Source organism: Suncus etruscus, chromosome 1, assembly GCF_024139225.1.
Source record: "Suncus etruscus isolate mSunEtr1 chromosome 1, mSunEtr1.pri.cur, whole genome shotgun sequence".
Classification (NCBI taxonomy): Eukaryota; Metazoa; Chordata; class Mammalia; order Eulipotyphla; family Soricidae; genus Suncus; species Suncus etruscus.
In genome coordinates this window covers 187,001,794-187,028,475 of record NC_064848.1, presented here as the reverse complement: position 1 = coordinate 187,028,475, position 26,682 = coordinate 187,001,794, and the positions used below count along the sequence as shown (strand labels likewise).

General features: G+C 52.3%; 2 protein-coding genes across 2 annotated transcripts in view; one reads left to right on the top strand and one right to left on the bottom strand.

The window, feature by feature from the left end:
• Positions 1–249: 249 nt before the first annotated feature.
• Positions 250–1,773, top strand: MIEN1 (migration and invasion enhancer 1). The gene is made up of 4 exons (XM_049781448.1): positions 250–358; positions 453–550; positions 1,162–1,238; positions 1,331–1,773. The coding sequence occupies exons 1-4, from the start codon at positions 279–281 to the stop codon at positions 1,412–1,414; spliced, it is 339 nt and encodes a 112-aa protein (XP_049637405.1). The 5' UTR covers positions 250–278; the 3' UTR covers positions 1,415–1,773.
• A 744-nt stretch (positions 1,774–2,517) lies between these two features.
• ERBB2 (erb-b2 receptor tyrosine kinase 2) overlaps positions 2,518–26,682 on the bottom strand; it is a 28,158-nt gene continuing 3,993 nt past the window's right edge. Inside the window, exons 2-27 of the mRNA XM_049778949.1 lie at positions 23,339–23,490; positions 22,375–22,570; positions 21,431–21,565; positions 21,001–21,069; positions 20,721–20,836; positions 20,444–20,585; positions 19,301–19,420; positions 18,880–19,006; positions 15,712–15,785; positions 15,532–15,622; positions 15,129–15,328; positions 14,580–14,712; positions 14,410–14,500; positions 13,706–13,866; positions 9,872–9,919; positions 8,590–8,728; positions 8,374–8,496; positions 8,002–8,100; positions 7,643–7,828; positions 7,348–7,503; positions 7,187–7,262; positions 5,390–5,536; positions 4,256–4,353; positions 3,889–4,077; positions 3,448–3,700; positions 2,518–3,345 (exon numbers count right to left, since the gene is read on the bottom strand). Coding sequence (XP_049634906.1) covers positions 2,990–3,345; positions 3,448–3,700; positions 3,889–4,077; positions 4,256–4,353; positions 5,390–5,536; positions 7,187–7,262; positions 7,348–7,503; positions 7,643–7,828; positions 8,002–8,100; positions 8,374–8,496; positions 8,590–8,728; positions 9,872–9,919; positions 13,706–13,866; positions 14,410–14,500; positions 14,580–14,712; positions 15,129–15,328; positions 15,532–15,622; positions 15,712–15,785; positions 18,880–19,006; positions 19,301–19,420; positions 20,444–20,585; positions 20,721–20,836; positions 21,001–21,069; positions 21,431–21,565; positions 22,375–22,570; positions 23,339–23,490 — 3,677 coding nt within the window. The 3' untranslated portion in view covers positions 2,518–2,989. The remainder of the gene's footprint in view (positions 3,346–3,447; positions 3,701–3,888; positions 4,078–4,255; positions 4,354–5,389; positions 5,537–7,186; positions 7,263–7,347; positions 7,504–7,642; positions 7,829–8,001; positions 8,101–8,373; positions 8,497–8,589; positions 8,729–9,871; positions 9,920–13,705; positions 13,867–14,409; positions 14,501–14,579; positions 14,713–15,128; positions 15,329–15,531; positions 15,623–15,711; positions 15,786–18,879; positions 19,007–19,300; positions 19,421–20,443; positions 20,586–20,720; positions 20,837–21,000; positions 21,070–21,430; positions 21,566–22,374; positions 22,571–23,338; positions 23,491–26,682) is intronic.

The window sequence follows — 26,682 nt, the reverse complement described above, 5'->3', positions numbered from 1 at the left end:
GGGGTTTGAAGCAGGACGCAGCAACTCTCAGCTCGAGACATACAGAGACATCAACACGGGGCTTAGCTTGTTAGGACAGTGTCTGGCGAGGTCAAACGCGCCCCACTATTTGAGAAGCACTGCTCCAGACCAAGGTTTTTCCCAGGGCTGGCGGAAACGTCGCACGGGCTACTGCCTGCAGGGGGCGCCCGCCCGCCCGCCCGGACCCCGCCCCTCCCGTCACGTGACCTCGCGCTGCGTCACACCCGGAAGCAGCGGCGAGAGTGCAGCCGGGCGCGATGAGTGGGGAATTGGCCGTAGCGCCCCCTCTCGGGGAAGTCGAGCCGGGCAGTGGGGTCCGCATCGTGGTGGAGTACTGGTGAGCGGCGTCTGCCTTGAGGGGTCCCCGGGGTGGGAAGCCCCGCGGGAAGCCCCCCAAACCCCTAGCGGACCCCGGGTTGTCTGCTTCCTAGCAAACCATGCGGCTTCGAGGCCACCTACCTGGAGCTGGCGAGTGCCGTCAAGGAGCAGTACCCCGGCATTGAGATCGAGTCCCGCCTGGGGGGCACAGGTGAGGGCCGCACTGCACCTGCTGAGTCAAGGTTCGGAATTCTGGGCCCGGTTCTATGCCACGGTGGCCGGCAGTGGCCACTTTTCCTGGGGCGGGGGTCACCCCTGAAATTACATCCCTGGGCCGGAGAGATAGCATGGAGGTAGGGTGTTGGCTTTGCATGCAGAAGGACGGTGGTTCGAATCCCCGCATCCCATAGGGGCCCCCAAATGAGACTGCCAAGAGCGATTTCTGAGCGTAGAGCCAGGAGGAACCCCTGGGCGCTGCCGGGTGTGACCCAAAAACCACCACCCAAAAATAAATAAATAAATAAAAAACATGTTTGAAATTGTATATCTGTAGGGCTGGAGGGATGAGAACCCTGCACTGAGATTCATTTGGGCACACAAGAGACCTCTAATAGGGGTGCCTTTGGCTTGAGCCAGTGAAGGGAAATGACTTCTAGAACTTGATGGTTCCATTCTCTGATAGGGTTCGTGGGGGGAAATATGAGGGAGACTGGAGGTAAGCCCAAATTCCAGGCTCCTCTCCACTTTATCATCTCCCTCCCCCCCGACTTTGACCTATTTCTTGGGGGCTCCGCCTCCTCTATATTCATTTATTCATTTCAGGGGCCTTTGAGATCGAGATCAATGGACAGCTAGTTTTCTCTAAACTGGAGAACGGAGGCTTTCCTTATGAGAAAGATGTGAGTATTGGGGAGCCCCCATCCCTCTCCCCCTGTCCCCCGGGGCACTTTGCCTCTAAGCACATCATCCCATCTGCTTCTTCTCCCTCCAGCTCATCGAAGCCATCCGAAGAGCCAGTAATGGGGAACCCCTGGAGAAGATCACCAACAGTCGCCCTCCCTGCGTCATCCTGTGACCACACACACGGGTCTTTGGTTCCTGTCGCTGTGGGATCTGGGCTCCTTCCACCACTATTGGTCCTGCTGGAGGCTCTCCCCTGCCTCTGCCTTCTAAGAGACCCAGAATTTCAGCTTTGCCCTTTTGGGGAAAGAAGGAAATAGAAGTTTCTGTGGTCTTAGGGGCTGGAGATAGACCCTTTCCGTGGACATTTCTGTCGCCACCTGTATTATGTCCCAACCCCAGAATCAGTGACTTAAAAAAAGTCCAGTCCCCTCCCCAGCTAACACTACCTGCCAGATGCCACTGTAGTTCTAATTTATTCTCCACTTGCCCCAGGTGATGTCCGCTATTGGCAATAAAGTGGCACTACAAACACCTGTGCCAACTGGCGTGTTTTTCTGTCTGGGAGAAGGGAGGGCAGTGGGGACACAGAGGTCAACCCAGCCTTTGTTCCAGAGTGGCTGTCCCAGGCAGGCAGGCTTCTTCAGAGCCACTTGTAGTTCCAGTCTCTTTCCCGCCAGGGCAGAGGAAACAAATCCCATATCTTACACTTCACACACCTTTCCGCCCCCTCTCCCCACCAAGGAACAAATATGCTTTTTCTCAGTAATAAGGATATGGTTGTCAAAAAAAAAAAAAAAAAAACAGAAACAGCTCAAGGGCCAGAGTGATAGTACAAGCAGGTAGGCACTTGGTGTATATGGCCAAACTGGATTTGATTTCATATAGTTCCCTGAACCACTCCAGGAGTGATTCCTGAGCTCAGAGCCAGGAGTAAGTCCTGAGCACTGCGAGGTATAGCCCAAAAACCAAAGAAAGCTGAGGATAAAAACCAAAAAGAATCTCAGCTCAAAATCTCAGCTCCCACCCTCAGCCATCAGCCCCTAGAAGTTTCTTCATACTTTCTGAAGATTCTCAGCCAGTACCTCAGAGAAAAGGTGAGCTGCATGTGGGGTAAGAGGAAAGCAGCATGGGATGGGACCGGGACACCCCCAGACTCGGGCTAGTTCCCAGTTCTTTTTTTCAAAATATATTTGCAAACGAAGGAAGTGAGTCTTGAGAAGAGAGGGTCCTCTCCCAACCCCTCAGGAACCATCCCCCATTCCACAATACCCACTCTCCCCATGTCCTTGTTTTCATCTTTAAAAAACAGCATAGAAATAAAAACAGAAGAGAACAGCACACTGTCCGAGGGTGTGGCACTGCTGCTCCCTTGGGGGGCAGACCTTGCTCTCAGACATTCTCTGAAAGGATCTTGTTCCCCAACTCCCTCAGACCCTCTCCCTCTATTCCTAGGTCCAGCTCCCCTAAGTATAATGGGCAGGTGCTCAAAGCATCGAGCCCTGTGAGGGTGCCACCCTGTCCACGGTGTGCTGCGGAGGGACTCCAGAGCCAGAAAGGTCCACCAGTATCGCTCCCTCTGCAGCCAGTCTAGGCGCCTGTTGGCCCCCCAGAAATTTGAGTGGACAGGCGTGTTCTGGGTCACAGAATCCCCTGGGTGCTTGAAGGGCCTCCTCTCTGGCTTATCTCGGAGCCAGCCAGACATCAGCTCCCAGGGTACAGCAGGACCTCAGAAGACTTAGTCTTTGGCTCACACAGTCACATCCAGGCCCAGGTACTCGGGGTTCTCTGCCGTAGGGGTCCCCTCAAAGGTGCCAGGTGGAGAACCCCGCTCTGTTGAATTCTGGTCCCAGTAGTATAGGTTGTCAAAGGCTGGGCTAAAGCCTGGAGGAGGGTGAGGCTGAGAGGCAGTCCCACTCCGGGGTGCCAAGTATTCAGGGTTCTCCACAGCACCCCCAAAGGCAAAAACGTCTTTGACAACCCCATTCTTTCCAGGGGAGAGAGTCTTGAGCCTATCCAGAGTGGCCCCAGCAGGTCGAGTGGGAGACAAAGGTCCAGCTGCGGGAGACGGGGGCTGCTGCCAAACCTCTGGCTGGTTCACGTATTCTGAAAAGCAGGAAGGGAGGCTGTGAGAAGTGGGGATCTGGGGCCACTGCACTGGGTGCTGCCCCTCCACTGCCCCGCTTGGCCCAGGTCTGCCTTCCATACCGGGTGGGGGGCTGCAGGTAAGGGGGGCAACATAACCATCGGTCTCGGCAGGCAGGGGTGCTGTGGGGTCTTCGCTGTACCGCTGCATAGGGCTGAGGTCATGTGTGGGAAGGCTTTGCTGCCCCTTGGCCACCCCCATTCCTAGGTCACCATCAAACACATCAGAGCCAGCCCCTTCTGAAGGGGCCAGTGGAGACCTGGGGGGCTCTTCCTCGGAGGGCTCCAGCCCCAGTGTCAGCTCACCACCGCCACTCTAAAGAAGAGAAAGGAAATCAGGAGGGGGTCAGGGACCAGAGACTCCTTGGGAGGCACCAGCATTGCAGATGATTAACAGATCACCTTGGCAAGCCAAGTGGAGAAGGAGGTCAGGGGTCAGAGGCAGGGGTGTCTCCATTGGAGGGAGGCATCAAGGAAGGAAGCAGCCCCCACCATGGCTCTCACCCTGGAAGAGGAACTGCGGTGTCGGTGGTGAGCAGTGCCTCCTGCGCCCGGAGCAGGATCCGGGCAGAAGAAGCCCTGCTGGGGCACCAGGTACTCCTCAGCATCCACCAGATCCCCCATATCATCATCCTCCAGCAGTGATCGGTAGAAGGTGCTGTCCAAGGGGCCGGCTGGGCCCAGCTCCTCATTCTACGGAGCAGGGAGGGAAGAGTAAGGCAGTGGCAGCCCAGTTGGGGACACAGACCCCCAGGGAGACACCGAGGACTGGTGGAGGTCAGACCAACCGGAAGACAAGGTGTGGAGACTCAGGGTTCAGCTCCCTTTCCTAGCTTCTGTATGAGTGAGGAGGGGTGGAAAGGTCCAGTACCTGGATAACTACAAAGCGCTGGGGGTCCCTGGCCATGCGTGAGAATTCGGCCACCAACTCACGGAACCTCGGCCGACACTCCGAGTCGATCATCCAACCTGGAACAGAGGGAATCGGGGACTTAGTACCGGCTGCAGCTCTGCTGGCTCCCACCTGCTCTCTCCAGCCCATCAAGACTGGAGATTTCTAACCTTCCATACAGGCAGAAGTCTACAGACTAGAGCTGAAAACCTGCCCCTTGACCCTAGCTTCTATTGGGGTGGGGGAGACAGGGAGGTAAGGCCCAACACCTCTATTGATGCTCAGAGCTTATTCCTGGCCCTGCACTAAGGAATTACTCTTGGTGGTGCCCAGGGAACCATAGGAGATGCCAGGGATTGAGCCTGGGCTGGCCGCATACCCTGCCCACTGTACTATTGCTCCAGCCCTGATCTTAACTCCTTAAACCAGTGTCACGACCCCATATGGCCTTATGCAACTGAGTATGGAAATTGTGGAAAATATTAAAAATTTGCTTCAAGTGGCCAAAAAGATATTACAGCAGGCAGGGTACTTACTTTGTCCACAGTCAGCCCCAGTTCTAACCCTGGCATCCCACATGGTCCCCTGAGCCCCATCAGGAGTGATTCCTGAGTGCAAAGCTAGGGTAAGCCCTGAGCATAACCAAGTGTTGTCCAAAAACAAAAAAGAAAAGCAAGAGTCTAGATAACTCCAGTTGCACAAGTTGTGTGGTGCAAGAGGTACTAGGCCCTGGCCGGAACTTTGAGCAGTTCAGGGTAACCTGCTTTCTTACTGCATTGTCTTTCACCCATTGGGGCCGAGAGGCCTGGACTTGAACCATACATAGGTAAATAGCCTTTGCAAGCTGCTTCACCACATAAAGGTTCTGTTCACTCCGGCAGGAGCCAGAGATAGCATGGAGGTAAGGCATTTGTCTTTCATGCCAGAGGTCATCGGGTTCGAATCCCGGCATCCCCGTGCCTGCCAGGAGCAATTTCTGAGCCTGGAGCCAGGAATAACCCCTGAACACTGCCGGGTGTGACCCAAAAACCAAAAAAAAAAAAAAAAACAAAAAAAAAACCCACAAAAACCCTTGGCTCTGGGGCACTCTGAGCAGCTTAGCCACACACGCACATTTAACCATGATCATGTAGACATCAATGGTGCAGATGGGGGGCTGAGGCAGTCGTTCCCCCTTCTCCAGCAGATCTGGAATCTCCCGCGCAGGGATCCCATCATAAGGCTTGGCTCCAAAAGTCATTAGCTCCCATACAGTCACACCTGGGTAGAGAGGGGAATAAAAAAGTGTGTGATTATCAAAAAGAATGAGAACAACCAGTGCTAGCATGGATGCAGAGAAATATACTCTCATTCACTGCTGGTGAGAATGTAGACTGGTCTAGACATTTTTTTGGAAAAACAATATGGACATTCCTCAAAAAAACTAAAAATTGAGTTCCCATATGACCCAGAAATATCACTGTGGGAATGTATCCTAGAGCCCCAAAAACACTCTGCATCTGCAACTCCTATGTTCATTGCAGCACTATACACAATAGCTAGAATCTGGGAACAAACTAGAATGAACCCAAGAACATATGTATGAGTGGATAAAGAAGCCATGGTACATCCAACAATGGAATACTATGCAGCTGTTAGGGAAAATTTGCTTATACATGAATGGATATGGAGAAGATGAATAAAATGAGTCAGAGAAGAAGGGATAGAATAATCACAATCATTTGTAGGATTCTAAAAAAAAAAAAAGATAGCATGGTAATAATACCCAAAGACAACAGAGACAAAGGCCAGTAAGACTGGTCCATTATAAGAAAGTTGCCATAAAGAAGTACAAAGCATGGGCCCGTTGAGGTGGCGCTAGAGGTAAGGTGTCTGCCTTGCAAGCGCTAGCCAAGGAAGGACCGCGGTTCGATCCCCCGGTGTCCCATATGGTCATATGGACCATATGTCCCATATGGTCCCCCCCCAAGCCAGGGGCAATTTCTGAGCTCTTAGACAGGAGGAACCCCTGTGCATCAAACAGGGATGGCCCGAAAAACCAAAAAAAAAAAAAAAAAAAAAAGAGGAAGTACAGAGCAGAGAAGGGACCACTATGACAGTGATAGTTGGAAATGATCACTCTGGACAAGAACTGTGTGCTGAAAGGAAGTTAAAGTGACATGCATTATACCCCTTCAGTAACAATATTGCAAATTACAGTATCTAAAAAGAAAAATCGGGGTGGGGGGAGGAGAGAGAGGAGAAAAAGAAAAATGTCTTCCATAGAGGCAGGCACAGGGGAGAGCAGGAGGGAGAGGAACTGGGGGACATTGGTAACTGGAAATGTGTGCTAGTGAAGGAATGGGTGTTGGAACATTGTGTAACTAAAACTCAATCATGAACAACTTTATGTAAATATGTATCTTACAATGATTCAATTAACATGTATTAATTAAAAATTGTGTGGAGGGCCCGGAGAGATAGCACAGCGGCGTTTGCCTTGCAAGCAGCCGATCCAGGACCAAAGGTGGTTGGTTCGAATCCCGGTGTCCCATATGGTCCCCCGTGCCTGCCAGGAGCTATTTCTGAGCAGACAGCCAGGAGTAACCCCTGAGCACCGCCGGGTGTGGCCCGAAAACCAAAAAAAAAAAAAAAAAAAAAAAAAAAATTGTGTGGAGAGGGCGTCAAGAGAAAGCTTTAATACAGCTTGGCCCCATGGGAGAAATTAAGGCAGGAGGCAGTGCCAAGAGTTACAGCCTGAACAGCCCTTCCCAGACCCAAACGCAAGAAGCCCAGAGAAAGAGGAAGCAGTTGCTTCATCCTTCCCTCTGACATGTGGCTTCATTCACCCTCACCAGATGCTCGCCTTAGTCCCAGCTCCAGGCCTGCCTGCTCACCCAGACCCCCCACACTTCCCAAACACCCACACACCGTAGCTCCACACGTCACTCTGGTGGGTGAAGCGCCGGCGCAGAATGGACTCCAGGGCCATCCACTTGATAGGAACCTGGGAGGCAGGAGAGACAATGGTCACAATTGGTGTTCAGACCAGGTAAGGTGGAGGCACTCACAGGGGCCAGTCCCGTTCTCACCTTGCCCCCATCCGCGTGGTACTCTGTCTCATCGATGTCCAGCAGCCGAGCCAACCCGAAATCTGTGATCTTGACGTGGTTGGGACTTTTGACCAACACGTTGCGGGCAGCCAGGTCCCTGTGCACCAGCCGCACATCTTCCAGGTAACTCATTCCCTGTTACAGGAATCAGCGTGAAGCCCCCAGGCGCTGCACCTGGGGCCATATGCTCCCAAGAACCCTCCCTCCCCAGTCCCATGGAGGACACAGCGGCTTGTTCCTAGGGTGCTCACCTGCCCTGACCCCTGGCGCATACCTTGGCGATCTGCACACACCAGTTGAGCAGGTCCTGGGAGCCCAGGCGACCGCGATGTTCCCGTACATGGTCTAGGAGGCAGCCGTAGGGCATGAGCTGTGTGACCAGCTGCACCGTGGACGTCAGGCAGATGCCCAGCAGGCGGGACACATATGGGGACCCCACACCGGCCATCACGTACGCCTCCTGGGGAGGACAAGGGATCCACTGAGGGGCAGGGACCACAACTCCACATCCCATACCTTCTTCAGGCGTGATTTAGGGGCCTCATCCCCTAATACCCCACCCCCCATCACAAACCCATGCTGGGGAGTTTAGGGGACAGGGCCCTCCTGTGTTGCCGAGAGCAAGGGGCTTACATCCAGGATTTCTTTGTTGGCTTTGGGAGAGGTGTTTTCCCGCAACACTTTGATGGCCACTGGGATTTTCACATTTTCTCCATCTGGAATCCAGATGCCCTAGGCAGGAGGACGAGGAGGGGGTGAGTTGGCTGGGAGAGGCCCAGACTGCACGCACTTTGCAATCTGGGGATCAGGACTAAGCCTCACGCACTCAGGCAACCCCACTATTGAGCAACTTAATCTACAACTGAGCCTCGTTCGGGGCTGCCTCTCCCTTAGTTTCTAGCACTGCCCCAACACACCCTTGCAGCCTCTGCACTCGGCACTCACCTCCAGAGTCCGCCTTTCCCCTGGTCCCGCCCACCCCAGGGCTTCAGCCCCTCCCCTGACCTTGTAGACGGTGCCAAAAGCTCCGGATCCCAGCACCTTCACCTTCCTCAATTCAGTTTCTTTTAGGATCCGCATCTGAGCCTGGTTGGGCACAGCCCCGCTCGGCGTCAGCGGCTCTACCAGCTGTGGGAAGGGTGATGAGTCAGGGTCAAAAGTCTGGGCAGATGCCAGGCTGTCGGGGGATAAGGGATCTCTCTTTGGAGGTCCCCACCTCACCTCAGTTTCTTGCAATAGCCTCCGCATGGTGTATTTGCGGATCTTCTGCCTCCGGCGCTTGATGAAGATAACCAAGACCAGACACACGAGCAGAAAGAGCAGAACGCCCACCACGGTGGCAATGATGGAAGTCACAGGGCTGTGGTGGGACAGGGAGAGGCATTGGGGACCAGGGCCAGGACAAAGGGATGAAGGGATTTCATGGACCTGGGGCATGCAGGTCACTGGAGTTTGCACAGAGAAGTTGGAAGGGGACCCACGGTTTCTGATTTTCCAGCTCTGAAAATCCTCCTAGCCCCTGTGCCCTGTAGCAGGAAGACCAAACTCCTGGTCAGGCACTCAAAGTCCTCCTTCCAAGTCTCCAGCTTGTCATTCTCTAGTACAGCTTCTCAAACTTTGCCAGAGAATGTGATGAAGCTGTATGTTGGGGATCCCACCCTGAGAGTTATAGCAAGGGGACAGGTAGGTCCCCTAGCTCTGCACTCAGGGACTCTGATATTCTAGTAAATGTTTCACTTTGAGGTAACAATTTCCCATACCCCCAGCTTTGCATGTGGCACAAGCTGGACCATTGGCTTGGAAACCCCCCAACCAATCCCTGGCCCCACATTTCAGGACACAGCTCATGCCACTATCAATGGAGCTGGTGTCCTGGATCCTTGCCTCAGACACACTCAGAGCTCGCTCCAGCCTGCTGCTTCCCAGAACCCCCAGGAGAGTTTCTCACTACCCAGAAATCAAGTCTGATCCCTGTGGCCTGATGATGACACCCCTTTTAATCCAGATCTGGCCCTAATTGGACTCAGACTTCACTCTTCTTCCCTGAATCTTGCAGCATATGTCCCAGAACCTTGCAGCAAAATACACTTGGGGTTTTCCTGATCCCCTCCTCCCAATGCCCCTGATTGTTCATTCCCATACAAGCTACATGCATACCTGCTCCTCCATCAAAACCTGGCTCTAAAGTCACTACCTCCTGGAAGACCCCCACTCAGCCCAGTGTAGAAGGCATCGTCCCATCTCCAGCATTGTCACTGTACCTGCGTCATCTACTTGGAGTCCCAGGGAGAGATCTCAGCCTGTGTCCCTCCCAAGACATTCAGCTACTTGAGAGAGAGGAGGTACAGGGGGCTTTCTACTATCTCTTCCTGTTCCCCACCCATCCCCACACAACCCGAGAAGGTTCTCTGAGCACTTGTTGAAGGGAAATGAAGGCAGGATTAAGAGATGTGCTGGGAAGGACATGAGGGATAGGCGGGGCACATCCGGGTACCAGGCTGACCTGGCTCTCTGCTCAGTGGGGCAGCCCTTGTCATCCAGGTCCACGCAGCTGCAAAGAGAAAAAAATCTCATCAATGAGGTGAGCATCTCCTCCAGGGCTCCTTCCAGTGCCAGCACCCCTAGGGGCAGGTGTGGTTGAATTAATCTCCTCATTGGGTAAAAGCAAAAACTAGGCTCAAGGTCACAAGAACTTCACTCTCACTCTCACTCTCTCTCAAGATTTGGTTTTTGGGGCACACCCTATAGTGCTCAGGGATTACTCCTGACAGGGCTGTGTGGAGGGGAGTCTCTGTGGTGCCGAGGATCAAACAAGGGTCAGTTGCATGCAAGGCAAGTACTATCTGTGTTATTGTTTCAGGCCACACCTGGTGGCATTCAGTGGTTACTTGTGCTCAAATATCACTCCTGGTAGGTTTGGGGGACCATATGAGATGCCGTGTATTGAACCCAGATTCGTTCCGTTTTAGCTGCATGCAAGGCAAATGCTCTACTGCTGTGTTATGGCTCTAGCTCCCTCTTACAGGAGCTTTTTTAGTCACTACTTTAAGGGGATTCCTTCTCTAGAGCCCAGGTGTCTTTGTCCCATGCTGCCTGGCATCTCTTAGCAGTGGATAGGAAGGTGGAAGTGGATAGGAAGGTGGAAGGAGCTAAAACAGTCTTCTCTAATCTTCTTATGCCACAGATAGGCCCCTGTCCACGGAAGGCTAGTGATAACCAAGATGGAAGAGCAGTGGTTTTCAGCCTTTCTACATCCATTGACTAGCACCATCTGTGAGTTAGTGGTTGAAGACCAGTGAGCTAAAGGAGAATCAAAAAAATGCCAAAACTTGTCCACATTATAAAGGAGTGCCAGGGCATTGGCTAGTGCCACCTCTGCAGGGTCTGTATGAACACAGTGATAAAGTCAACAGTGAGAGCCAGAGGCTGGAAAGACATGACTGGTGAAGAGACTGATGTCAGAATATTGTATGTCTTAACTCCAGTGAACCCCAACTATGTTTGTTGATAGTGACTCAATAAAATTTACAGTGACTAAGTAAAAATTTGTTTTTTTTTGGTTTGTTTTTTGTTTTTTTTGTTTTTTTTGGTCACACCTGGCAGCGCTCAGGGGTTACTCCTGGTTCTATACTCAGAAATAGCTTCTGGCAGCTCAGGGGACCATATGGGATGGCAGGATTCAAACCACCAACCTTCTGCATGAAAGGCAAACGCCTTACCTCCATGCTATCTCTCCAGCCCCCAAATTTTTTGTTTTGTTTTGTTTTGTTTTGGGGGGGCCACACCCGGTGACGCTCAGGGGTTACTCCTGGCTTTGGGGACCATATGGGACGCCGGGGGATCAAACCGCAGTCCATCCAAGGCTAGCGCAGGTAAGGAAGGCTCCTTACCTCTAGCGCCACCGCCCGGCCCCACCCCCAAATTTTTTAATTAAAAATACCTTAAAGGAGGGCTGGAGCGAAAGCACAGGGGGTAGGGCATTTGCCTTGCACACAGCTGTCCAGGAGGGACCTTGGTTTGACCCCCCCCCTCCCGGTTTCCCATATGGTCCCCCAATCCAGGAGCAATTTCTAAGTGCATAGCCAGGAATAACCCCTGAGCATCATTGGGTGTGGCAAAAAAAAAAAAAACCCCAAAAAAACAAAAAAAAATTTTTAAAGGATGCTTGTCTTGCATGCAACTGGCCCCAGTGAGATCCCCAGCCATTCATATGGTCTGTGGATAATACCAGCAGTAATCCCTGAATACAGCCAAAAGCCCTGAACACTGTTTTTATGCCTAAAAACCTAACTGCCCCACACAAAAGAAAACCTAGCAGTTTTCCATTCACTGGAATAAAACCTAGAAGTTCCAAGCCCTATAGATTAGGAGGTAGGACCCAGATGCTTGTCCACAGAGTTCATATGCAATCAAATAATAGAAAAGGGCAAATGTGTCATCTAAGCTTCAGATAGGGCACAACTTAGAAATCTCCTCTGGGGGCCATCGAGATAGTACAGTGGGTAGGGAACTTGTTTTGCACACAGCACCCAACATGGGCCTGAGTCCTATCAGGAGTTATCCCTGAATGAAGAGCCAGAGGTAAGCCCTGAGCACCACAGGTGTGGTCCCAAAACCAAAATATTTTTTAAATTACAAAAACAAAATCTTTTTTCCAGGACAGGAGATAGCTCAGCAGTCAAGAGTATATCTTCAGCACCACATGATCCCCAGAGCATGACCTGGGAGTAGCCCCAAAACCAAGATAAATACATACTGTATTTGTCCCCATTGTCACTAGGCACAAGCAAGACCACAGCACTGCTCCCTGCACTAAACTGTTCATTAGGCCCATATAGCTGCCAGGCTCAGAAGAGCTGGCTGGAGGCCTGTGGGCAAGCCCAGATATGGCTCAGCAGTAGAACATATGCATCACATGTATATGGCTACAGGTTTCACTGTCAGACCAGGGCCAGAGATAGAACAGGGGTTATAGCACTTCCTTGCACACAGCCAACCCTCATTCCATCTCCAGCACCATAGGTCAAGGTCACCCACCACTCAACAGTCCCTTGAGCACCACTGGATGTAACTCATTGCCCTCTCCTCCCCACAGAAGAAACAAATAGGACATCTGGGCTGTCATGGCACAGGGTATCTGGAATGCGGTGGGAGTATAGTGCACAGCAATACCCAGAGTGTGATTCCATTGACATCAAACCAGAGAGACCTGCAAGTGCCGAGGGATAGTACAGCAGCAGGTGAGGAGTTTGTCTTATACACATCCAACTCAGATTCAATCTATGGTGCCCTACCTGGCTCTCCAAACCTTGCCAGAAGTAGTCCCTGGACACTATCAGTAGTGTGGTCCCAAATAAATACGAAAGTCACAGAACTGCTAACAAGTTGAACTCGAAATTGCTGGTTCTTATCCATGTGACCTATGTAAGTTGCCAGCTCACAGAGTCCACCCATTGCACAAGTACATGTGTGGGTTTACGGCAAAGTGCAACACAGAGTCTGGAAGGAATATTAGCCAGTTCAAACCTGCGGGCTTTGCCTCCCAGGAGTGAGATGGGCTGGGGTGGGCAGAGTGTGAAACAGGACAAATTTGCTTTACACTGTTTCCATTTTGTGTGAGTAAAAATATGCTTTAGGCTTTGCATACAAGGATAATAAAATGATAAAATTAAAATGGGAGTAGCATCAAGCAATGCTCCAATTGGCTGGAATATGCCTCTTTGTATGTGGAAGCCCCAGGTTGGGTCCCCAACAAGTACCTGGCACAGCCAGATGTGGCTCACCCTAAAAATGTTGTTGATGGGGTGGCACAATGGTAGGGCACTTGTCTTGCAATGCTGCCATTCCAGAACAGACTCAGGTTTGATTCCCAACATCCCATATAGTCCCCCAAGCCTGCTAAAAGTGACTTCTGAGTACATAGCCAGGAGGAACCCCTGAGTGCCACCGGGTGTGACACAAAAAAAAGAAGCAAAAACAAAAAAAAATAATGTTGTTGCTATTTGTTTTGGGGCTACACCTATCAGTGCTCAGGCCTAACTCCTGGTTCTGAGCTCAGGGATCACCCCTGGCTTACTTAGAGATTACTTAGGGATCTGAGGTTCATCTGTGATGCCAGATCAAACTCAGGTTGACCAAATGCAAGGCAAGAGCTGCACCCGCTGTATTATGGCTCCAGCATCCAACATGTGATTTTTATGATCATTTATATATTTCATATATATAAAATGAGAGATCTCAGCAAAGCAAAGGTAGAGTAGCCACTTTTACAGCAAGCGCCCCTGAGAGTTTCCTGTAAGAACTGCTCCTCCCTCTACAGAAAAGCCCCCTGACTCACGAGTGGGTGCAGTTGATGGGGCATGGCTGACATATGCCCTCCTCATCTGGAAACTTCCAGATGGGCATGAAGGAGAGGTCAGCCTTCACACCGCTGGGGCAGCGAGCCACGCAGAAGGGAGGGTCCTTGTAATGGGCACAGGCAACACACTCATCGGGCTCCTGTATGGGGAGAAATGCTTTGTTGGGGATGGCTCAGAGCCATCTCATCCCAGAGCCTCTCACCCTATGCCAGGGACAGTTCCAAGCCTGCTGTGTCTCCTGATCCTGTTGTCCTCCCAGTAAGGGCTTCCAATGGCAAATGGAAGGCCTCATTCATGAAGCCAAAGTGTGTTCAGGGGCATTGTAGTCAGTGGTCAAGGGTCCTATCAAGCCCAGTGAAAATCCCATTTTAAGTTCGCTTTCCCCATGGGTAGCTGCTAGTGTCATATTCCTATCCAAATACGCTAATTTACGAGACCAAGACCTGCACACAGGTCTAACTAACCACCTGGGCTTTGTCCCAGCCAAGGACTCAGACGTCCAAGGGCCAGTCCCAGTGAGACGGATCTGGAGTCGTCTGTACCCCTGTACTAGTCTCCCAGCCTCCTTTTCTTTCCACCCTCCTGGCCCTGGCTCTAAGCTCAGTGCCTCCAGAGAGCTTTTACACCCTCACACCCCACCCAGCCACTCTCTCTGCTCCTTCCTGCCACCCCAGCACCTCACCGATCCAAAGCAGGTTACAGAACCATTCTGCGGCTGGCACTCAGCGTGGCATGACAGGCAACGCCTGCCCTTCACGTACTCTCGGGGGGATCTGAGAGGGAAGAGGTTGGTTAAGCAAATCTGTAGAGCCCTGAACCCCCTCCAGCAGCCTGCTCCTCCACCCCACATACCCCTGCAGGACTCGGCACTCCTCCACGCATTCCTGGCCCCGGAGGAATTGGCTGCAGTTGACACATTGGGTGGACCCGGGGCCCCAGCAGTGTCCTTGGGCACACAGTGAGTAGCAACCCAGGCCTTGGCCCACTGCAGAGGAGAGGAAAGGCCAGAGGTGCACTTAGGTAGAGATTCCAGGTGCAAGTGAAGTGGGAAGGCAGTGGGTGCTGGAGCTGTCTATAGACTGGAGAGGAAGGGAGGGAAGGGGAGGGGAGTGGAGGGAAGGGAAAAGATGGAAAGGGAAGAGGAAAGTAGGGGAGGAAAATGGAGAGTAGGGGAGAATAGGGGAGGGGAGGTGAAAGAAAGGGAAGGGAGGGAAAGGGAAGGGAAGAAAACAAGTAGGGTGAAGAAGGGGAGAGTAGGGTGGGAAGGGAAGATTAAGGAAGACCTAGGGAGGCCACCCAGCATGATGGATGAGAAGCCATGCCAAGTTAGTCCAGTGTTGCTGCATCAGAACAGACATGCATGGTGCAAATGGGTGCATGCAGTCCTGGGCTCCATCTTACCACATTCGCTCACAGGTCGGTTGGCACTGTGCAGCAGGGTTTGGTGGGCGTTCCGGAAGAGCTCGTCCCAGGGCACAGTGTGGATGAAGCACAGCTGAGGGTTGCGGTGAACCAGGGCCATCCCACTGCCCAACTCTCGCAGAGAGCGCAGCCCCAGCCAGCGGATGCCCAGGCCTTGCACAGTGAGGGAGTAGGCACCACTGTGAGGGGTGAGGAGGGCTCAATTGTGGGGGGAAAGCACCCTGGATGCATCCAGACACCCCCAGCAAATACCCAGGAAAGTGACCTGTGTCCCTGGCTCTGGGATTGCCCACCAGGCCAAAGCTTACCCCCACCTTCTCCCCTGGCCACCCACCTAGAACTCTTCTGCCCTGTGGCCAGGTCCCCTGAACCAAAAACTCACTCATAGAGGATTCGGCCTCGGATGACACGAAGATTCTGGAAAACACCAAGGTCGGGCAGGGTGTCTGGCCACGCAGAGATGTACAGGTAACCTGCAAGTCAGGGGGAGGCCGGCATGTGAGGTCAGGAAGGAGACCCTGAGTTCCTCCTTCCAGAGCAGGAAGCAGATGGCAGAGCTGACCTGTGATTTCCTCCAAGCTCTCAAACACTCGGAGTTGTTCAGGCAGGAGAGGGCTCAGGCTGGAGGCAGAGTCTCTGCAAGGAAAATTTGGAGCAGGGTCAGTGGGGCAGGGGGATGGTGGGGACCTGACCCAAGAGTAGCTTTGCACACCATTTCTTTTTTTTGGGGGGGGCACACCTAGTGACATTCAGGAGTTACTCCTGGCTCTGCACTCAGAAGTTACTACTCCTGGCAGGCTCAGAAGACCAAATGAACCCAGTCAGCCACGTGCAAGGCAAATGCCCTGCCCACTGTGCTATTGCTCTGGCACCCATCACTCCATCTCTTAATGACTTAAACTCTTGGCCCATCAGCCCCAGATGCTTTTCTTCTGAGTGAAAGTCCAGGTCCTCCTGAGCAGAAGCCAGCAGAACAGCATTTGCATCCTATCACCTGAAAATGCTACTTCAACAAACATGATTCAGGCAGACCTTTTCCTGAAACAAGTAGAATCTTTTTTTTTTTTCTCCCTCCCTGGTAGAAACATTTCTAAGAGTGAACATTGAAAATGGTTTGGCCAGAAGCCAGAGCAATTATAGTACAGGAGATAGTGCGCTTGTCTTGCAAGCAGCTGAACCAGGTTCAATTTCTGGCATCCCATATGGTCCCCCAACTTCCAGGTGTGATTTCTGAACTCAAGAATAACACCTGAGTAACAATGGGTGTGTTCCAAAATTAAAAAAAAAGGAAAACAGTTGGCCGGAGAGATAGGACAGATTTGTGTGTGTGTGTGTGTGTGTGTGTGTGTGTGTGTGTGTGTTTATTTTTGAGCCATACCCGGTGACACTCAGGGGTTACTCCTGGCTATGCATTCAGAAATCGCTCCTGGTTCAGGGACCATATGGGATGCCAGGGACCGAACCCAGCTTCATCCTGGGTCAGCCATGTGCAAGGCAAATGCCCTACTTCTGTGCTATCAGATAAAACAAAATTTATTTTATTTTATTTTATTTTGGTTTTTGGGTCACACTCGGCAACGCTCAGGGGTTACTCCTGGCTCTAAGCTCAGAAATCGCTCCTGGCAGGCTCAGGGGACCATATGGGATGCCGGGATTCGAACCACCATCCTTCTGCACGCAAGGCAAATGCCTTACCTCCATGCTATCTCTCCGGCCCCAGATAGGACAGATTTTTAAGAAATAGATGTATAAGGCTGGAGCGATAGCACAGTGGTAGGGCATTTGCCATGCACGCAGCCAACCCAGGATGGACCCAGGTTGGTTTCCTGGCATCCCATATGGTCCCCTGCACCTGCCAGGAGAGATTTCAGAATACAGAGCCAGGAGTAACCCCTGAGTATTGCTGAGTGTGATCCAAAAAACAAAAATAAATAGATAGATAGTTAGTCCCAGAGTGATAGTACAGCCAGTAAGACTCTTGACTTGCATGTGGGCAACTAGGGTTCCAATCTTATGGAACTAGGGTTTAATCTTAAATGGTACCCTGAACCTGTCAGGAATGATTCTTTTTGTTTAACCCGTTATGCTCAGGGATTACTCCTGGTTCTGAACTCAGGAATAACTCTTGACAGTGCTCAGGGGATCATATGGAATGTTGGGAATAGAATTTGGGTTGGTGAGGCTGGAGCAACAGCACAGCACGTAGGGCATTTTTCTTGGCACATGGCTGACCAGGTTCCATTTCCCGCACCCCATATGGTTCTCCTGAGCCTGCTAGGAATAATTTCTGAGCACAGAGCCAGGAGCAACTCTTGAGCACCATTGGTGTGACCCAAAACACCAACCAAAAAAGAAAAAGAATCTGTGTTGGCTTTGCATGCAAAGCAAGTGCCCTATGTACTGTACAATCACCCTGGCCCCAGGAATGATTCCTAAAAACAAAAGCAGGAGGAAACCCTGAGCATTGCTGGGGGTGGCACAAAAAAACAAACAAACAAAAATAGATGTATTTACATGTTTTAAAAACCCAGATTTAGATGCATAGTTTGGTGAGTTTTGACAAATGCATTTGCTCATGGGTCCATCGCCATAATCAGAATAATCCCTCATTAGATGTGTCCTGAGTCTTTCTCCAGTCCCCATCTTGAAGTAGCCCCTGTTAGGATTTCTGTCGCCATAGCGGATTGCCTGCTCAGGAGTTTCTCATAAAGTATCTCTAATCAGGGACCAGAGTGGGACACAGAAGTAGGACGTTTGCCTTGCACATAGCTGACCCAGAACGAACCCAGGTTCGATCTCCGGCATCCCATATGATCCCCCTAACTAGGAGCGATTTCTGAGTGCAAAGCCAGGAGTAATTCCAGAGCACTGCCGGGTGTGACCCAAAAAAATAAAATAAAATCTCTAATCAGGGTGCTGGAGAGATAGCACAGCGGTAAGGCATTTGCCTTAGACACAGAAGGACAGTGGTTCAAATCCCGGCATCCCATATGGTCCCCCAAGCCTGCCAGGAGCGATTTCTGAGCATAGAGCCAGGAGTAACCCCTGAGCGCTGCCAGGTATGACCCAAAAACCAAACAAAAAAAAAAATCTTTAATCAGACTTTTGCTGACTGTTTTGTGGGACTCCTCTGGGCTACACCAGTGGCCTGTTGCTCTCTTCGGTTGAGAATGTCACTGCAATGTCAGCTCACTATTTCTTTATCTTGTCATCACCGGACATTACTGTGTTCTTTTTGTTTGTTTGTTTGTTTGGTCTTTTGGGCCACACCCGGTGGTGCTCAGGGGTTACTCCTGGCTATCTGCTCAGAAATAGCTCCTGGCAGGCACGGGAGACTGTATGGGATGCTGGGATTCGAACCAACCATCTTAAGTCCAGGATCCATTGCTTGCAAGGCAAACACCGCTGTGCTATCTCTCCGGGCCCTCATTACTGTGTTCTTTTTAGTTTGGGGCTCTGACGTTAAAACTCATGAACTCAAAAGAGAATTTTATTTTATCTGGCTTATTTGAGCTCCTCCATCCAAGCACATGTTCAAGGAAAAATGGTTATTTACAAAATAATTACTCCACTGCCTGCCCACTCCAGCCTCCCACCTGCCACTTTTGCATTCCTGCCCTCCATCTCTATCACCAGCCCTCCCTGCTACCACTTCTGGGTCTACGGGATAGAACATAGCCCTCATGTTGTCACAGGCCATGAGGCTAGCCTTTGCCCTGACCAACCTTACCCCTCAAAGCTCTCCGGTAGAAATGCCAGGCTCCCGAAGATCTTCTTGCAGCCCGCAAACATCTGGATGTTGGTACTGGTGACAGCCCTCACCTCCCGCAGGTGATCCATGCCCAAGCCATAACACACTGTGGGGCACAGGGAGATAGGTGGTGTGGGGAAGAGTGGGCATCAGCATTTTCATGAGGACTGAGCAGTTCCACAAACTCGTATTCCTGGTCTTGTGAATAGCTCTACCCCCTGGCCACATGTCCCCTTTCCTGAATCTCACAGTAAAGGTGGTTAGTGGAACAGAACTATGGAGGGCTGGGAGCTGGGACACACTGGGCAAAGAAAAATGGGATCTTTACAGCATCTGAAGGAGAGGAGGGACAGCAGGTTGGTGACAGGGACCGCACCAAGGATGAAGTATTCAGTGATACCTGGAGCACAGGGCTTGCTGCACTTCTCACAGCGCTGGGTTCCATCTTCCATTGTCACCTCCTGGCTGTCCATCGGGCAAACCAGGGTACAGGAGCCCACATCCGTAGACAAGTAATTATCTGAGAAGATGAGGATCATGTCTCCCTGGGCCCTGCCTTCCACCCCACAGGCACCAAGCCCAGGAAATGCAACAAGAATGAAACGAACCAAAATCCAAATGTATTTCCCACAAGCTGAGAACTTGACCTTCACTTCATTCTCACTATCGCCCTGAGGGACAGCCCGAGAGTTCCCTTTTGCAAAAGAGGAAGCCACCACACAGAGCTTTTATGTCCATGATGCAAGGTGCTTCTAGATGGAGTCAGGAGCCAAACCCAAACATTCTAGCTTTGTATTTTATACCCATCATAGAGACAATACAGCCAAGACTCAAAACCCTGCTTCTGTCTTCCACGAGAGGAGGAAAGCCCCACAACTAAGACCAGTCTCTAACGCCCCATCTGAACCTTATAGAGCTGCTAACACAGCCCTCATCTAGCCATATCAGAGAGAAAATGCCAGCATTCAGGACACCAAGCATGTGCCAGGCACCACCAAAGAGCTTGCAAATACTAACCCCTTGAACTTTGCAATGGGCTGGAGAGATAGTATAGCGGGCAGGGCGTTGATCTTGCATACTATCAACCTGAGTTTGATTCCCTGCACCCCATATGGTCCCCCAAGTCCCCCAGAAGTGATCCCTGAGAGCAGAACCAGGAGTAAGCACTGAGCACCACCATTAAGGCATGCATTCTCTCTCTCTCTCTCTCTCTCTCTCTCTCTCTCTCTCTCTCTCTCTGGAATCTGGAAACAAAAACTTTGTCTGGTTGGAGCCATGACTGTCTCTATTTGGCATATGAGAAAATGTAGGCACAGCAAGGCAATCACATGACATGTCTAAAGTGTAGAGGCAGGTTTCAAACCAGCCTCCTGAGCCTATGCCCTCAACTGTCCCTCTGTCTGCCACCTGCTCTGAGACTATGGAACCACTGTCCAAAGTAAGGGGCATGCCAAGGAGCAAAGTAAGGCTGGCCTGGGTGCTCCCAAACACACAGCGAGGCTCCCACCACAGGCCCCATACACCCCTTCTCCTGGGAACTCACAGGGACAGGATGTCACACAGCTGGCGCCAAAGGTGTATCGACCCTCAGGGTTGGGCATGGACTCGAAGGTGTCCGTATTGTAGGTGACCAGGGTGGGGCAGAGCTGCTCACAGATGCTGCTGTGGTTGAAGTTGAGGCAGGCCTGAGAGGGTAGGGACAGGGGAGGGGAACAGATCACTGGGGGGATCCCAAGGCTGTGCTTCCCTGGGGTGCAGGGCAAGAAGGCAGATGGGGTTACCAATCCCCAGCATGAAGAGCAGGGCCCTGAAGCACATACCAGGCAGTCAGAGTGTTTGGGGCCCGTGCAGCCGGCAGCACACTGCTCATGGCAACAGTCGGTGGGCAGTGGACCTTTGCAGCGGGCACAGCCACTGGCGCACACCGTGCGTGTCACTGTCAGGCAGAGGGCAGGAGGCTGAGTGGTGGCCCTCGCTCCGGACCCTCTCCTGCATAACCCTCTAGGAAACACTCCATGCCCCAGAGATGATTGCCATCCTCATCCTCATCTTTATTCCACCTGCCCCCGCCTCCCAGATCCAGGGTTCCTAGAGACTCACAGATCTGACAGTCCTCAGAACTTTCTCCCCAGCATCGGGAGGTTTTACAAGCTGGAGAACAGGATTTGCCTGAGGAGAGGAACAGAGACCATGATCAGAAGGTAGAATGATGCACAGTAAGGGAGAGACCCGGACAAAAACAGAGGCACCTAGGGGGCACAGGGCAGAGCCTAAGGACCTGGAGAATTGGGGCCCGAGAGATAGCACAGTGGCGTTTGCCTTGCAAGCAGCCGACCCAGGACCTAAGGTTGTTGGTTCGAATCCCGGCGTCCTCCGTGGTCCCCAGTGCCTGCCAGGAGCTACTTCTGAGCAGATAGCCAGGAGTAAGCCCTGAGCACAGCGGGTGTGGCCCAAATCAGCAGAAGGATGAAAGGATAAGGACAAGAGGGAAGGTGAGGCAGGGGTTTATCCTGCCAGAGGTGGCACATACATGTGGGGGAGAGGTTGCTGTCGATCAACTTCTGAGCCAGCTCATTCTTCTTGTGGAAAATGTCTTCCCACAAAATCGTGTCCAGATAGCACAGCTGGGGGTTTCGCTGAATCAGGACCCCTCCTTTCAGGATCTCTGTGGGGCGAATAATAAGCAGAGGTATTCAAGGGACTATTACCCTCTTCTCACATTCCCTCCCTTCCTCCCTCCCTCCCTCCCTCCCTCCCTCCCTCCCTCCCTCCCTCCCTCCCTCTCTCTCTCTCTCTCTCTCTCTCTCTCTCTCTCTCTCTCTCTCTCTCTCTCTCTCTCTCTCTCTCTCTCTCTCTCCCTCTCCCTCTCCCTCTCCCTCTCCCTCCCCAGATCCTCCATTCCTCCAGCCTTCTAAAGGGGAGCTGGAGCAAGAAAGAGACAGTGAAGGGTAAAGGTCTTACGACTAAGGAGTTTCTCTCTGGGAAAGGAAAAATAAAGTAACTGTTTTTCTAGCAAATTGTAGCAGGAGGGGCTGGGAGAGAATTCAACACTTGAGCACACATTTTGCATACAAGAGGCCTGGTTCAATCACTGGCACACATCATCCCCAAGCCCGGAGCCAAAAGTAGTCCTGGGACATTGCCAGCTGTGCCCCCCTCAAACCAGCAAACAGAAAATCTATAACAAAACTCTACCATGAGCTCATACATGTAGAGCACCTGGCATACATGCATGGTCAGCACTAGGTACAGTTCCATAGGTTGCTCACTCCACATATGCTTTTTTGGAGAAGTAGACAAAATCCCAGCCTGCATACTAAGCATCAGAGTCTGCAAGCTGGCAAGGGGCTGGGTTTTCCCTCCTTCCCCTTCCCCCTATGCCCACGCACAGAGGAATTCCGGCTGAAATTCACCCCATGCCTCCCCGAGGCTCCCCAAGTGGCAGGAACTGGTGTCAGGGGACACAAAGAGCACCTGTGAGGCTCCGGAGCTGCAGTTCTCGAAGTCCTCCAGCGGCGGCCGTGTCCTGCAGATTTCCATTGTCCAGCACAACCAGAGCATATTTCTCCTCAAAAAGCTGGGTGCCACGCACAATCCTCAGACGCTGCAGGGGCACCCGGCTCACCAGGCTGTGAGCGATGAGCACGTAGCCCTGCACCTCTTGGATGTCCTGGAAGGGGAGAGGGCAGGGCAGCAGTCGAGGCAGGCCTGGATCCACCCACCCTCCACCCCCAACCCCAACACTCTTCCTCCCTCACATACAAAATGGGGAGCCAAAAGTTCCCACCTTGCCTCACCAAATTCTTGTATGATTGGAAGAGATACTTGAGGGGCAATGGCAGGGGCACTTGGTAATTAGAGAACGAGCCCTACTCTCTCTGCATCTCAGTTTCTTCGGCTAGAGAGGTCAGGTCAGTGACATTTATGACCCAACAGCCAAGATTGGCACATGGAGTCCCAGGCTAGGACACCAGTGACAAAATCCAACAGGCTCGATTCCACTTTCTCCTGGTTGTAACTTTTCCCCCAGGCTCCCCCTTGATCTGTCTGAGCTATTGTCAAAGCAAGACTATTGCTCCCAGTAAACAAATAGGGAAACTGAGACCCACTGAGGCCTGGAACTGGACCAGAATCACCTCTCCTAGCAGCCCTCCCACTGCTTCAGGTGAAAGAAGGGCAGTGGCCAAGACTGGAGAAGGAGGTGCAGAGGGGATCAGCCCAGCAAGAGAGCAAAAAAGAGTAGGTCAAGGAACAGCTATGTGTCCCATGATGTGCCTACATGGCCCTAATGGGAACTAACTCAGCTGGTCACAGAAAGATGAGGGTTTGACATGGGACAGGACTTCCTGATCAGGAAAGCACCAGAGAAAATCCCGGGCTCCCATCCTTCCTTCTAGGAGCAGGGCCTGGCTAACAGGGCACTTCATAGAGGCCTCACCTGCAGGAAGGAGAGGCTGGCACTAGCAGGCAGGTAGGTGAGCTCCAGGTTGCCCTGTACCACCTGACAGCCACGGTAGAGGTGGCGAAGCATGTCCAGGTGGGTCTCGGGGCTGGCAGGGAACCGCAGCTTCATGTCCGTGCCGGTGCACACTGTGGGAAGGAAAGATGGGGTCAGAGGCACGGCCAGAAACAACCCACCTGCTGAACCTACTGCTGTCACCTCCACGCTCACTCCCCAGTGTCACAGACCTCAGGTTCCACAACCCCTCTGCAGCATCCCTGCTCCCTGGCAGATTCACACTAGGAGGAGCCCTACAGACAAGGGCATGGTAGCCAGCGTCTATGTGGCCCAAGGTCCCTCTCTACAGAGGCCTGAGGGCAACAAAAGTGTCTCTTTGTCCCCAAGGCACACAACTCAGCTGAGGGGTAAAAATCCCCTACGAGGCCCACATGAATCATGATGCTTCTGAACAGCCCCTGTCTCTCCCCTGAGCAAACAAACTCTGGGAATTCTCCCCCACCCCATTCCAGCACCACCCACATGTCCGGCTCCTGGCAAGAGATATCACCCCCACAATTCCAGAAAGTGAGGATGTAGGACTGATGGAATCATAGTTGGGTTACAGGGCCAATGGAGGGCCTGGTCACACTGCAGGGCCTTCTGGGTTTTCCCCAGGCGGAGAGAAAGAGCAGTAAGTCTCCGCTCAGTCCTCGGGGCCCTGGGTACAGAACCTGGGCCAAGGCAATGCCTACTATGAAGTTTCTGATGCTGGCACCTCACTCATGCCGCCTCCTTCCAACAAGACAGCAGAGAATCAGCTGGCAGAATCCATGCCATGAAGTGCTTGCCCAAGCATACTACGTCAGCATTGGGTCTCAGCCTGGTGCCAACAATCACCCACAGGGCATAAGGATGAACTGCCACATCTGGTCACCCAAACCCCAGCTGGGTATTCATGAGACCCAAAGTGCCTCCCCCCAGACCAAACTCGAGTGAGTCTTCGAGGTGAGCTTCCCCCGGTGAGGTTGTCCTGAGCTGCACCTGGCAAGGTGCCTGCCAGCAGGGGGGAGATTACAGTGCCCAGTTGAACCCGTTTTTCTGCTCTGGTGAGAAGATGAATCACCTGGCGCGTCTTGCCCCGGAGGGTGGGGGGGCACCCCAGATCCACAGGCCCACAGGTGCCTGGAATTCCTGTTGACTGCCACCTCGTGGGACAAGGTATGGATCTAGGGGGGACATGTGGGCCCATGAGCTTCCAAGGATGTGGAGCTTCCGCTCAGTTTCAGGAGATAAAGTGACAACAGACATCCCTGACTGCAGAACTCCAGGGGGACATAGAGAGCACAGCCCTGGGGTTCCTGCCTGCACCAGCAGCCACTGGCTGATAGTTCCCAGAAATACCCTAGTGGTCTCCCTTGTCACCCCTCAGGCAGAGAAGGAAGAACACAAAGAGTAAAGAAGGGGAGAGCCTAGAAATAGAACCCCAGGGTCCCTCCCACCCACACCCACCCCAGACTCCAGAGAGAAATAGGAGCTGGGGGTGGCAGGCCAGACCCAAAAATAACGCCCAGCAGCCAGGACCTCCCCCGGCTGCAGCGGCTTCAGCTGCTCACAGGCCCAGCTGTCTCCAGTCCAGACCCCTCAGCCCTGGCCCACGCCTGGCAGGGCGTCTCTACCCCCTGCTGCCCTCCGCCGCCACCTCCCAGGGCACCAGCTGTGGCAACCAGGCACAAGGAAAACAACCATGGGAATAGGGAGCAGAGGCTGGTATCAACAGAACACCTTCTCTGAGCCCCCAAGACCAGGATGGAGCCACAGAGGCAGGAACTCAAACTGTTCTCCTTTACAAAGAACCAGCCAGATAGGGAGAGATTCTCCCAGATCACAAAGGCCCTCGTGACAGAGGCTGGATCTAAAGCTGAATCTATCCCACTGCAGATCCCACATTCCCCACTCCAGGCTAAGAGCCCAGTGAACAGCCCTCCCCACCCCCCACACTCCCTGCAAATGTAAACACACCAACTCAACTGATGCCACTGATAAACATGACAGACTCCGGGCAGGGCAGAGTGGCTGGGCTGGGTAGCAAGACCAGAAAAAGTGGTAGCACCAGCCCCGGAGTGCACTTGTTTGCCTGATTTGAGTCTGATTAAGATGAAGCGTTTGCAACAGGTGGTAAAATTGGTACCTACGCCCCAAGAGCTGAAGGCAGCTTCTGGGCTCAGCCCCCATTAACCTGACATGAAGCCAAGACTCTTCTTATACCCCCTCCTTCCCATGACCCCCCCCCCCCCAGCTCCTTCCCATTTCACATCTCTCATTCTCTCTCCAGATTCCCCGCCCCCACTGATTCTCTTGGGCAATAGAAAAGTTCTATTCCACACTGAGGAGCTCTTTGTCTCTAAAGCATATGCCCCTCAGGAGCCCCAAACTCCAGCTCCCAGGGGCCACAGAGGCAGAAACAGCCCTGCCACAGGGTAGGGCACACAATGAGCATATGGTGAGGGGTGGGTGGACACAGCTGGATAAATGGGTAAACTTATGGTTGAACATACAAATGGACTAATGGATGGATAAATGGATGGATGAATGGAAGGATGGATGGATGATGAATGGAAGGACAAATGGATGGATGAAGGGATGGGTGGGTGGGTGTGAAGATGGATGACCAGATGAATCGATGCATGGATAGATGGATGGGTGGGTGATTAGATGGGAAGATGAATAGATGGATGGATGGACAGATGAATAGATGGTTGAATTGATAGATGATGGATGGATGGATGAATCAATGATGGATGATGAATGAAGGACAAATGGATGGATGGATGAATGAATGAATGAATGGATGGATGGATGGATGGATGGATAGATGGGTGGGTGGGGGGAGGGGGGGAGGATAGATGAATGGACTGAATCCTCATAACCAGGGTTTATTGCCAACTCTGGATTTTTTTTTTTTTTTTGGTTTTTGGGTCACACCCAGCAGCACTCAGGGGTTACTCCTGGCTTCACACTCAGAAATCGTTCCTGGCAGGCTCGGGGGACCATATGGGATGCCAGGATTCAAACCGATGACCTTCTGCATAAAAGGCAAACACCTTATCTCCATGCAATCTCTCCGGCCCCCAACTCTGGATTTTCTTAAGTGGGCTCCTTCCTCACACCCACATGAAAGCTCATCCTTCCTTTGGTTCCCAGGAACACTGCCAGCGAAACTACCTGCATCCTCCAATATCACCTTCCCGCACCAGGGCCCAGTCTGTTCTGGTCTCTCCCACCACACATTCCTGTTGTCTCAAACCAGGGTCTGTACCCAGCATCCTGATACCACAATCCCA

What these genes read in the sequence shown, in the direction of transcription:
- MIEN1 (XM_049781448.1), top strand. Translation starts at nt 279, where the DNA reads ATGAGTGGGGAATTGGCCGTAGCGCCCCCTCTCGGGGAAGTCGAGCCG. An exon ending in GTCCCGCCTGGGGGGCACAG is followed by an intron (nt 551 to 1,161) that starts GTGAGGGCCGCA and finishes TATTCATTTCAG; the next exon opens with GGGCCTTTGAGATCGAGATC. An exon ending in GCTTTCCTTATGAGAAAGAT is followed by an intron (nt 1,239 to 1,330) that starts GTGAGTATTGGG and finishes TTCTCCCTCCAG; the next exon opens with CTCATCGAAGCCATCCGAAG.